We start from the raw sequence: 11,899 nt of genomic DNA, 5'->3' as shown, positions 1-11,899 counted from the left end.
GAGGCAGCTCAGAGAAGGGTCACTGGATGGTTCCTGGGGTGAAGGGGGTTTGTCTAATGGGGAAAGGTTTGATTGGGGCCTGGAACCCATTGGGAGATTGGGATGAGAGGGGATCTTATTGAAACAGATCCCCGGGGGTGAAGGGGGGGTCTCAATAGGGCGAATGCTGAGATGATGTTCCCCACCTCGTGTAGGGGAGAATCTCGAATGACAAGGGCACAGTTTCTGGATAAAGGGTCTCTCTCCCATTGAAGATGGAGAGGGGGAAGAATTTCTTCTCTCGGGGGTTGGGGGGGGGTCAGTGTGTGGAATTCCACCTGCTCCTGGAGAGCAGTGGGGGCCGCGGCTCAAATATTCAAAATTGAGTTAGTGGTTTCTGATCCACACGGGGGCTGAGGGGAGAGGGGAGACCACAATCAGATCAGCTACAATCATATCCAACAGGGGTAGTAGCTGGCTGGAGGGGCAGAGTGGCTTTCTCTTCGTGTTGCTGTGAATCAGACAGATTAATATTGACTGAATGGTAACTGGGTAACACAAGCCCAAGTATTTGATGAAGCTTACTTGGAAACAATACACTATCAGCTTGTGACACAAACTGCACGTTTGAAAGGATAATATAAATATTACACGCCCAATCTGTCCGATAGGGGAACAGACTGCCCGGTGTCTGAATGTAAATGGGGGAGAGGTGGGTGAGAGGGTTAATCCCCCCTCCCTCCCTCCGATAGGGGAACAGGCTGCCCGGTGTCTGAGTGTAAATGGGGGAGAGGTGGGTGAGAGGGTTAATCCCCCCTCCCTCCGATAGGGGAACAGGCTGCCCGGTGTCTGAGTGTAAATGGGGGAGAGGTGGGTGAGAGGGTTAATCCCCTCTCTCTCTAACCCAGGGATCACTGGACAGTGATCAGGAGCAGGTACCCTGGCTGATTTCCCCTCTCTCTCTCTCTAACCCAGGGATCACTGGACAGTGATCAGGAGCAGGAACCCTGGCTGATTTCCCCTCTCTCTCTCTCTAACCCAGGGATCACTGGACAGTGATCAGGAGCAGGAACCCTGGCCGATTTCCCCTCTCTCTCTAACCCAGGGATCACTGGACAGTGATCAGGAGCAGGAACCCTGGCTGATTTCCCCTCTCTCTCTCTAACCCAGGGATCACTGGACAGTGATCAGGAGCAGGAACCCTGGCTGATTTCCCCTCTCTCTCTCTAACCCAGGGATCACTGGACAGTGATCAGGAGCAGGAACCCTGGCTGATTTCCCCTCTCTCTCTCTAACCCAGGGATCACTGGACAGTGATCAGGAGCAGGAACCCTGGCTGATTTCCCCTCTCTCTCTCTAACCCAGGGATCACTGGACAGTGATCAGGAGCAGGAACCCTGGCTGATTTCCTCCCTCTCTCTCTCTAACCCAGGGATCACTGGACAGTGATCAGGAGCAGGAACCCTGGCTGATTTCCCCTCTCTCTCTCTAACCCAGGGATCACTGGACAGTGATCAGGAGCAGGAACCCTGGCTGATTTCCCCTCTCTCTCTCTAACCCAGGGATCACTGGACAGTGATCAGGAGCAGGAACCCTGGCTGATTTCCCCTCTCTCTCTCTAACCCAGGGATCACTGGACAGTGATCAGGAGCAGGAACCCTGGCTGATTTCCTCCCTCTCTCTCTCTAACCCAGGGATCACTGGACAGTGATCAGGAGCAGGAACCCTGGCTGATTTCCCCTCTCTCTGTAACCCAGGGATCACTGGACAGTGATCAGGAGCAGGAACCCTGGCTGATTTCCCCTCTCTCTCTCTAACCCAGGGATCACTGGACAGTGATCAGGAGCAGGAACCCTGGCTGATTTCCTCCCTCTCTCTCTCTAACCCAGGGATCACTGGACAGTGATCAGGAGCAGGAACCCTGGCTGATTTCCCCTCTCTCTCTCTAACCCAGGGATCACTGGACAGTGATCAGGAGCAGGAACCCTGGCTGATTTCCCCTCTCTCTCTCTAACCCAGGGATCACTGGACAGTGATCAGGAGCAGGAACCCTGGCTGATTTCCCCTCTCTCTCTCTCTAACCCAGGGATCACTGGACAGTGATCAGGAACAGGAATCCTGGCTGATTTCCTCTTTCTTACTAACCTAATGATCAGTTGACAGTGATGAGGATTGACTGGCCAAGCACCATTGCCTGGAGACCCTACTCACCTCTCAAGTCCGTTATTGCGAACAATTGTCCCTCTCACAGCCTCGGAGCTCCTTCACCGATTCCCAGAAAATGGTGATCTCTCCATAAGCTGGTCCTGGCTCTGAACAGGGTACGAGATATCAGCCCTTCACCCAACGCCCTCTTCCCTCACTGCTGAGCTCACAGGAGCTTGAGCCCAGACTGACTGAACTATTGTACCAGCTCACATAATCCCCTCCCTAATCGTCACTGGGAACACTGCTCCACCCAACGTTTACCAATCCCAGCTGTCAACCCAACATCTCCCTCTCCTTAACCCTTTTTTACCTCTTCCCCCTGCCACACCCTGTATTCTATCCCATTGCTGGGATCCCTAGTACATATAAGTCAGCTAGGCTCCCTGCACCTGATCCATTCCGCCTGCAGAAGTGAATCCCACATTCTCCCCACTCCCTGTGGGGGCGTGTCCTACATTCATCACAGCTTGGTAATGGGCTCCTGCTCTGCTCAACACAAGGAATTACAAAAGGGTTGTGATTGTACCCCAATCCATCACGCAAACCAGCCTCCCATCCATTGACTGTCTACACTTTCTGCTGCCAGCATAACTAAGGACGCCACGTGCCCCGGACATTCTCTCTTCCAGCAGGAAAAGATACGAAAGTCGTAGGTCATGTACCAACTAACTTAAGAACAGCTGCTGTCAGATTTCTGAATGGACCTACCTTGCATTAAGTTGATCTTTCTCTACACCCTAGCTATAACTGTAACACTACATTCTACACCCTCTCCTTTCCTTCTCTACAAATGGTATGCTTTGTACAGCACACAAGAAGCAATACTTTGCACTGTATACTAATACGTGACAATAAATCAAATTCCCCACACACCCTACATTCTCCCCACTCCCTAACAGAATACATTGCTCTAGAATTCCTGTATTGCCCAAGTAAAAACATTGGCTGTATTTTCACCCAATTGAAACCCCTGCATCACATTAAAGATCTCAATCAGGCCACCCAAAGCCTCTCCAGTTAATAGTTTGCACTCAAATACCTCAGCAGAGACCAGAACTGTGCAGAGGGTCCCCAGTGTGGGTCTGAGGGATACAGAAATTGCAACTGTGCACAGTGCTCCTGGTATGGCCTAACAGGGATAGAGAGACTGGAACTGTGCACAGTGCTCCCAGTGTGGGTCTAACCGAGGGATACAGAGACTGGAACTGTGGACGGTGCTCCCAGTGTGGGTCTAACTGAGGGATACGGAGACTGGAACTGTGCACGGTGCTCCCAGTGTGGTCTAACCGAGGGATACGGATACTGGAACTGTGCACGGTGCTCCCAGTGTGGTCTAACCGAGGGATACGGAGACTGGAACTGTGCACGGTGCTCCCAGCGTGGGTCTAACCGAGGGATACGGAGACTGGAACTGTGCACGGTGCTCCCAGCGTGGGTCTAACCGAGGGATACGGAGACTGGAACTGTGCACGGTGCTCCCAGCGTGGGTCTAACCGAGGGATACGGAGACTGGAACTGTGCACGGTGCTCCCAGCGTGGGTCTAACCGAGGGATACGGAGACTGGAACTGTGCACGGTGCTCCCAGCGTGGGTCTAACCGAGGGATACGGAGACTGGAACTGTGCACAGTGCTCCCAGTGTGGTCTAACCGAGGGATACGGACACTGGAACTGTGCACAGTGCTCCCAGTGTGGATCTAATGGAGGGATACGGAGTCTGGAACTGTGCACGGTGCTCCCAGTGTGGGTCTAACTGAGGGATACAGAGACTGGAACTGTGCACGGTGCTCCCAGTGTGGGTCTAATGGAGGGATACGGAGTCTGGAACTGTGCACGGTGCTCCCAGTGTGGGTCTAACTGAGGGATACGGAGACTGGAACTTTGCACGGTGCTCCCAGTGTGGGTCTAACCGAGGGATACGGAGACTGGAACTGTGCACGGTGCTCCCAGTGTGGTCTGATGGATACAGATATTGGAACTGTGCACGGTGCTCCCAGTGTGGACTAACCGAGGGATACGGAGACTGGAACTGTGCACGGTGCTCCCAGTGTGGACTAACCGAGGGATACGGAGACTGGAACTGTGCACGGTGCTCCCAGTGTGGTCTGACGGATACAGATATTGGAACTGTGGACGGTGCTCCCAGTGTGGACTAACCGAGGGATACGGAGACTGGGATTCAGTAGACAACAGTTGAGATATAGAGGAGCTGGCACATCATTTGATTGGGGGTGAGGGGTGGCCAGGTGCCTAAAGAGAGACAATGGACACAGATAGGAAAGGAAATATTCTTTATTCAGTTCCCTCAGAATTCAACCTCCCTGACTTCCTCAGCACTCCCACTGCTCAATCCTCCTCCTCGTCATCTGCAGCTCCACCACCACCCTGGGCCTTCCTGGCGTTTTTCCTCTTGACTCGGCCGGGACGACCTCCGCCGTACGGAGACCTCAGCGAGAAGTCGATATGCTTCTGAGAGTCCAGGCGCACGATGTAAGAGGGGATGTTGACCACTTGCTTGCGGACCCTGTGGCAGAGAGAGGGAAGTGAGCCTCAAACAGCAAGCCCCACAGTCAAGCCAAGAAGGTCCAAGGACAAGCAGACATTACCTTCTCCACAGCTGTCGGATGTCACACCTAATGGGAGCAGAGAGCTCTTTCCCCTGTTTCTCTCTCCAAGGCAAGGTATACAGTCACACACTGCATTGACCTTACTGAACATAAAGCCCCCTGAGTCATTCCGACTCCCCGGGTCCCCCAGGGCTCATGTTCTGCACAGAAAAGACAAAAAGTGGTTTGTGTTCAAAAGCGTAGAGGGAGCTTTACTCTGTATCTAACCCCGTGCTGTCCCTGTCCTGGGAGTGTTTGATGGGGACAGTGTAGAGGGAGCTTTACTCTGTATCTAACCCCGTGCTGTACCTGTCCTGGGAGTGTTTGATGGGGACAGTGTAGAGGGAGCTTTACTCTGTATCTAACCCCATGCTGTACCTGTCCTGGGAGTGTTTGATGTGGGGACAGTGTAGAGGGAGCTTTACTCTGTATCTAACCCCGTGCTGTACCTGTCCTGGGAGTGTTTGATGGGGACAGTGTAAAAGGAGCTTTACTCTGTATCTAACCCCGTGCTGTACCTGTCCTGGGAGTGTTTGATGTGGGGACAGTGTAGAGGGAGCTTTACTCTGTATCTAACCCCGTGCTGTCCCTGTCCTGGGAGTGTTTGATGGGGACAGTGTAGAGGGAGCTTTACTCTGTATCTAACCCCGTGCTGTCCCTGTCCTGGGAGTGTTTGATGGGGACAGTGTAGAGGGAGCTTTACTCTGTATCTAACCCCATGCTGTACCTGTCCTGGGAGTGTTTGATGTGGGGACAGTGTAGAGGGAGCTTTACTCTGTATCTAACCCCGTGCTGTACCTGTCCTGGGAGTGTTTGATGGGGACAGTGTAAAAGGAGCTTTACTCTGAATCTAACCCCGTGCTGTACCTGTCCTGGGAGTGTTTGATGCGGGGACAGTGTAGAGGGAGCTTTACTCAGAATCCAACCCCATGCTGAACCTGTCCTGGGAGTGTAATGGGGTACTGCGCTTTCAGTGTACTGTTGGACTTGGAAGGTCAGACATGCACCTCCTGGGGTGGTAGGATGGCACAGCAATTAGCACTGCTGCCTCACAGCACCAGGGACTCAAGTTCAATTCCCAGCTTTGGTCTGTGTGTGGAATCATTCTCCCCGCGTCTACGTGGGGTTCCTCCAGTTTGCACCCACAGTCCAAAGATGCACAGGTTAGGTGGAATGGCCATGTTAAATTAACCCTGTGTGTTAGGGGATTAGCAGGGTAGATGGGTGGGGTTATGGAGTTAAATCCTGGGTGGGATTGTGGTGGGTACAGATTCAACAGCTTCCCTCCTGCATGGTGGGGATTTATACCTGATGTGCCTCTGCCGGATCAGCACACGAGCATGATGGATCGACTTCGCAAGGCCCAGTTTGAAGACTTGAGTCTGGAGGCGCCTCTCCAAGAAATCCTCAATCTTCAGGCCCAGGATATAATCCAGCTTCATCTTGGTTTCATCGAGGACTCCGATGCGCACCAGCCGACGCAGGAGAGCATTACCTGTGAGGGGGGAGAACAGAGGGACAGCTGTCAACACACAGCAGGGAGACACATCAGCACAGCAGGGTGGCCCCCTCAGTCAAGTCTCAGAGTTACAGCATTCAACATTGGGCATCTGACAGGGATAACAGTTCATCACTGACCTGAGAGAGAGGGGGACACCTGCAACTGAATTGCAACAGTAAGCCCCCTCCCTACCCTCACCCCAAACAAATTCTGCTCAGGCTGTTTCATTCACAACCACCCTCCCCAACCCAGGATAGGGAGTTCTTACCTTCAAAGAGTCGCCTGGCATCTTTCTCATCCAGAGTTAGCAGCTCTCTTGCTGCCTTGCGGATCTTGGCCAAGGTAAACTTCACCCTCCATACCTCACGCTTATTCCGGAGACCATACTCCCCTACAGAAGGCAGAGAGAAGCTTCCATTATAGCTGATAGAGAGCAGGGACCATCAGATAGACAGGACCGTGGCCAAGGGAATTTAATCCTAGAAACAGACCTGAGGGACTTAGGGAATTCAGACTGAAACAGCAGGATGCTGGGACAGAGGACCCAGAGAGCATGTTGGGACCACATCTCGAGAGACCCCTGGAGGCAGCAGGACAGGTAGATACGGTGGTCAATGTTTATGGAGACATTTGCCTTCATTAAATTAACCCTTTGTGTTAGCGATGGAAAGGTGGTAGGACTGGAGGGTCTCAATTATTGTTACTAGAGAGGCAGTGCTCGACAGACTGGAGGGACTGATTGTGGACAAGTCCCCAGGACCGGATGGAATGCATCCGAGGGTCCTGAAAGAAATGGCGGAGGTGATAGTGGATGCCTTGGTGGGTATTTTCCAGACGTTGCTGGATTCCGGGGAAGTGCCGGAAGATTGGAAAACGACTAATGTTACGCCGTTGTTTAAGAAGGGTGCCAGGCAAAAGGCAGGGAATTATAGGCCAGTTAGTTTAATGTCTGTTGTAGGTAAAATGTTAGAATCCGTCATCAATGAGGAAATAGCGAGGCATCTTGAGAGGAATTGCTTGATAGAGCAGACGCAGCACGGTTTCGTTAAAGGGAAGTTGTGTCTGACGAATTTATTGGAGTTCTATGAGGATGTGTCTAGGGCGGTGGATAGAGGAGAGCCGGTGGATGTGGTCTTTCTTGATTTTCAGAAGGCGTTTGACAAGGTACCTCACAAGAGGTTATTGCAGAAGGTAAGGGGACATGGAGTTGGGGGTAGGGTGTTAGCGTGGATAGAGGATTGGTTGTCAAATAGGAGGCAGAGAGTGGGGGTCAATGGGTGCTATTTGGATTGGCGGTTGGTGACTAGTGGAGTGCCCCAGGGGTCGGTGCTGGGGCCTCAGCTATTTACCATTTATATAGATGATCTGGAGGAGGGAACCGAGTGTATGGTGTCGAAATTTGCTGATGACACCAAGATTGGTGGAACAGCAAATTGTGCGGAGGGTGTTGAGAGTCTGCAGAAGGATCTAGATAGGCTGGGCGAATGGGCCAGGAAATGGCAAATGGAATTTAATGTTGGCAAGTGCGAGGTGGTCCACTTTGGTAGGAATAATGGTAGGAAGGACTATTACTTACGTGGCGAAAAACTGCAGCAGGCGACGGTGCAGAGGGACCTCGGGGTCCTTGTGCACGAGTCCCAAAAACCCAGCCTGCAGGTGCAGCAGGTGGTCAGGAAGGCGAATGGGATGCTGGCCTTCATAGCGAGGGGGATTGAATATAAAAGTAGGGAGGTCTTGCTGCAACTGTACAGGGCACTGGTGAGGCCGCAGCTGGAGTACTGTGTGCAGTTTTGGTCGCCGTACTTACACAAGGATATTTTGGCCTTGGAGGGAGTGCAGAGGAGGTTTACTAGGCTGATACCAGAGTTGAGGGGGTTGAGCTATGAGGAGAGGCTGAATAAACTAGGCTTGTACTCGTTAGAGTTTAGAAGAATGAGGGGAGATCTCATTGAGACATATAAGATGATGAATGGGATGGATAGGATGGAGGTGGAGAGACTCTTCCCGCTCAAAAAAGACAGTAGGACTAGGGGGCACAGCCTCAAGATAAAGGGGGGGCGGTTTCGAACGGAGTTAAGGAGGAACTTCTTCACTCAAAGGGTGGTGAATCTCTGGAATTCTCTGCCCGTTGAAGTGGTGGAGGCTGCCTCGCTAAATATTTTTAAGACGCGGGTTGATGGGTTTTTGATAAGAGAGGGGATTAAGGGTTATGGGGAGAGGGCGGGAAAGTGGAACTGAGCCACGACAGATCAGCCATGATCTTATTGAATGGCGGGGCAGGCTCTAAGGGCTAGATGGCCTACTCCTGCTCCTATTTCTCATGTTCTTATTAGCTGAGACACAGAATATAAGAGCAGGGTTATGATTGAGCTGTACGAAACACTGGGTAGGTCACAGCTAGAGCACTGTGTGCCGTTCTGGTCACCACACTGGACAGGGTGCAGAGGAGAATCACCTGGATGCTGCCTGGGATGGAACATTTCAGCAATGGGGAGAGGCAGGGGTTAGAGCAGAAAAGACAGAGGGGACCTGATTAAGTATATAGGGAGGAACTTTTTCCCCTTAGAAAGATCAGTAACTGGTGAAGTGAAGGGGGCGTAGCTTTAAGATGGAGGGGGCGTGGAGGGAAGGAGAGAGAGAAGGCAATGAAGTTGAGGAAAAACTTTCCCAACCAGAATCTGGAACTGTCACAAGAACATAAGAAATAGGAGCAGGAGTCGGCCATCTAGCCCTTCGAGCCTGCCCCGCCATTCAATAAGATCATGGCTGATCTGAAGTGGATCAGTTCCACTTTCCCGCTTTCTCCCCATAACCCTTAATTCCCTATCTATCAAAAACCTATCTACCCGTGACTTAAATATATTTAGCGAGGCAGCCTCCACCACTTCAACGGGCAGAGAATCCCAGAGATTCACCACCCTTTGAGTGAAGAAGTTCCTCCTCAACTCCGATCTAAACTGCACCGCCCCCCCAACCTTATCTTGAGGCTCAAGTCTTGAAAGGACCTGTCTGAAAGGATGGAAACAGGAAAATCAATGAGGGGGGAGGGGGGAACATATCACGCAGGGGGTGGGGGGCAGTCTTCTGTCTCACCGATCAGCTTGAGCTCCTGGTCCAGACGGGACTTCTCGAATGGGCGGCGTGGGGCCACATACGTCTTGCTGCATACCCAGGACCTGGCGACAGGCATGACTGCTCAGAGACTGCAAAAGGGGGCAAACAGGAGTTAACCAGTGACAGTACTGATCTGTCTCACCACCCACCACAGTTTGGTGCTCCCTCAGGAGCGTGTCCGAGAGCCTGGAAGCCGTTCAGCAAGGTACACTGACCGGTACTATGGTCTCCACACATTTGATCTCCGGCCTGGGATCAGGCTGTGCGAACATCCAGCACAGGAGCAAAACGCCACCCGGTCTGGGTGCTAGACATGGACAGAGAAAACCATGCGCACGTGCCCCTAGGCCGCAGGGGTTAACCTACCCACCACCCTGCCACACAGCAAGACCTGACAGGGAAAATCCGTTTCCACCTGCAGTAAAGCAGTTCCCAGTGGACACATGCAGGGGGTTGGGGAAACCTCCGTAAAGGGAACCTCCCCAACCACAGCAAGATCCCAAAGTAAAGACTGCCTCTACCTCAAGGACAGCTTCTTCCCCATCAGATTTCTGAATGGCCCAATCTTATTTCAAGTTGATCTTTCTCTACATCCTAGCTGTAACTGTAACACTGGTATATGGTAGGTTGTTGCATCAGGTTAAATCCCACAGGAACCAGGGTGAGATATCTAAATGGATACAAAATTGGCTTCTGGGTGGTTGTAGAGAGTTGTTTTTCAAACTAGAGACCTGTGACCAGCGGTGTGCCTCAGGGGTCAGTGCTGGGCCCACTGTTATTTATCATTTATATTAATGATTTGGATGAGAGTTGAGAGCCATGGTTTATAAGTTTGCAGATGACACCAAGATTGGTGGTGGCATACTGGACAGTGAATGTCATCTAGGATCACAAGATCTTGATCAATTGGGCCAGTGGGCTGATGAATGACAGATGGAGTTTAATTTAGACAAATGTGAGGTGATGCATTTTGGTAGATCGAACCAAGGGAAGACTTAGTTAATGGTAGGGTGTTGGGGAGAGTTACAGAACAAAGATCTAGGGGCTCACAGCTCTGAGAAAATGGAGTCACAGATGGACAGAATGGTGAAGGTATTCAGCATGCTTGGTTTCATTGGTCAGAACATTGAATACAGGAGTTGGGACGTCCTGTTGAAGTTGTACAAGACATTGGTAAGGCCACACTTGGAATACATGTACAGTTCCAGCCACCTTACTTGATTTTATTATTGTCACATATTAATATAAAGTGACAAGTATTGTTTCTTTCAATTTAGCTAGGTAAAGTATACCATTTGTAAAGAAAGAAATGAGAGAGGGCAGAATATAGTGTTACAGTCATAGCTAGGGTGTGGAGAAAGATCAACAAAGTAGGCCCGTTCCAAAGTCTGATGGCAGCAGGGAAGAAGGGATATTATTAAACTAGAAAGAGAGCAGAAAAGATTTACTAGGATGCTACCGGAACTTGATGGATTGAGTTATAAGGAGAGGCTGGGATAGACTGGGACTTTTTTCTCTGGAGCGTAGGAGGCTGAGGGGTGATCTTATAGAGGTCTATAAAATAATGAGGGGCACAGATCAGCTAGATAGTCAATATCTTTTCCCAAAGGTAGGAGAGTCTAAAACTAGAGGGTATAGGTTTAAGGTGAGAGGGGAGAGATACAAAAGGGTCCAGAGGGGCAATTTTTTCACACAGAGGGTGGTGAGTGTCTGGAACGAGCTGCCAGAGACAGTAGTAGAGGCAGGTATAATTTTGTCTTTTAAAAAACATTTAGACAATTACATGGGTACGATGGGAATAGAGGGATATGGGACAAATGTGGATAATTGGGGTTAGCTTAGAGGTTTAAAAAAAATTAAGGGCAGCATGGATAAGTTGGGCCAAAGGGCCTGTTTCCATGCTGTAAACCTCTATGACAACACTGTGCACTCGCTCATTTCCTTCTCTATAAACGGTATGCTTAGTGTATACAACACACAAAAAGAAAACAATACTTTTCACTGAATATTAATACATGACAATAATAAATCAAACTGGGAAAGGCAGCAGTGCCCCTCCGTCCCTACCCGGGACACATGAGGCTGGGCACCCCCACTGGCGCTGCCCATGCCCGGCCTGGGACCCTTTCCAGACACGGTGAACATACAGCATGTGCTCACTTACAGACCCGCGCTATACACACCCAGCTCATCCCCTCCCAGTCCCACCACCATACCTGCAGCATCCGGCTCCCAAAGAGAGAGCGCTTCCGCCGCTGCCGCTTTATATAGACCCTGCCCCGCCCACCGCCCCGCCTCCTTCCCATGCCACGCCCCGTGTGGCGTCACTTCCCCATGACGTCAGACACACCTTCTACACATTTTATTAATTTTTCACTTCTCACTGACCCGATGTCCACTTATTCCCCTTTAAATAAGTGAACAACAGTGGCGAGGATCGGATTTAAATCATTTTAATTTGCGGGAGGGAGGCTGATAACGGCGGGAGAAGT

The 11,899-nt window shown here is 51.1% G+C and overlaps 1 protein-coding gene and 1 non-coding gene across 2 annotated transcripts; both read right to left on the bottom strand.

Moving 5' to 3' along the window:
* Positions 1-4,462: 4,462 nt before the first annotated feature.
* On the bottom strand, positions 4,463-11,645 carry rps9 (ribosomal protein S9). Its single transcript, XM_080184299.1, has 5 exons — positions 11,624-11,645; positions 9,387-9,494; positions 6,562-6,684; positions 6,101-6,287; positions 4,463-4,710 (listed from the first exon to the last, which is right to left on the bottom strand). The coding sequence occupies exons 2-5, from the start codon at positions 9,481-9,483 to the stop codon at positions 4,533-4,535; spliced, it is 585 nt and encodes a 194-aa protein (XP_080040425.1). The 5' UTR covers positions 9,484-9,494; positions 11,624-11,645; the 3' UTR covers positions 4,463-4,532.
* LOC145339772 (small nucleolar RNA R38) lies at positions 6,367-6,434 on the bottom strand. The gene has a single exon (XR_013886066.1). It is a non-coding gene; the product is annotated as a small nucleolar RNA R38 (small nucleolar RNA).
* Positions 11,646-11,899: the final 254 nt, after the last annotated feature.

This window comes from Carcharhinus amblyrhynchos, unplaced genomic scaffold, assembly GCF_965287045.1.
Source record: "Carcharhinus amblyrhynchos unplaced genomic scaffold, sCarAmb.v2.hapA scaffold_664, whole genome shotgun sequence".
NCBI classification, from domain to species: domain Eukaryota; kingdom Metazoa; phylum Chordata; class Chondrichthyes; order Carcharhiniformes; family Carcharhinidae; genus Carcharhinus; species Carcharhinus amblyrhynchos.
This window is presented reverse-complemented; position numbering and strand designations above follow the sequence as displayed.

Bases quoted from the DNA above. Each gene is read 5' to 3' on its own strand.
- rps9 (XM_080184299.1), bottom strand. From the start codon at position 9,483: ATGCCTGTCGCCAGGTCCTGGGTATGCAGCAAGACGTATGTGGCCCCA. The intron at 6,288-6,561 runs GTAAGAACTCCC...CCCCCCTCACAG, and splicing joins TGCCAGGCGACTCTTTGAAG to GTAATGCTCTCCTGCGTCGG. The intron at 4,711-6,100 runs GTATAAATCCCC...TCTCTGCCACAG, and splicing joins ATCCGGCAGAGGCACATCAG to GGTCCGCAAGCAAGTGGTCA.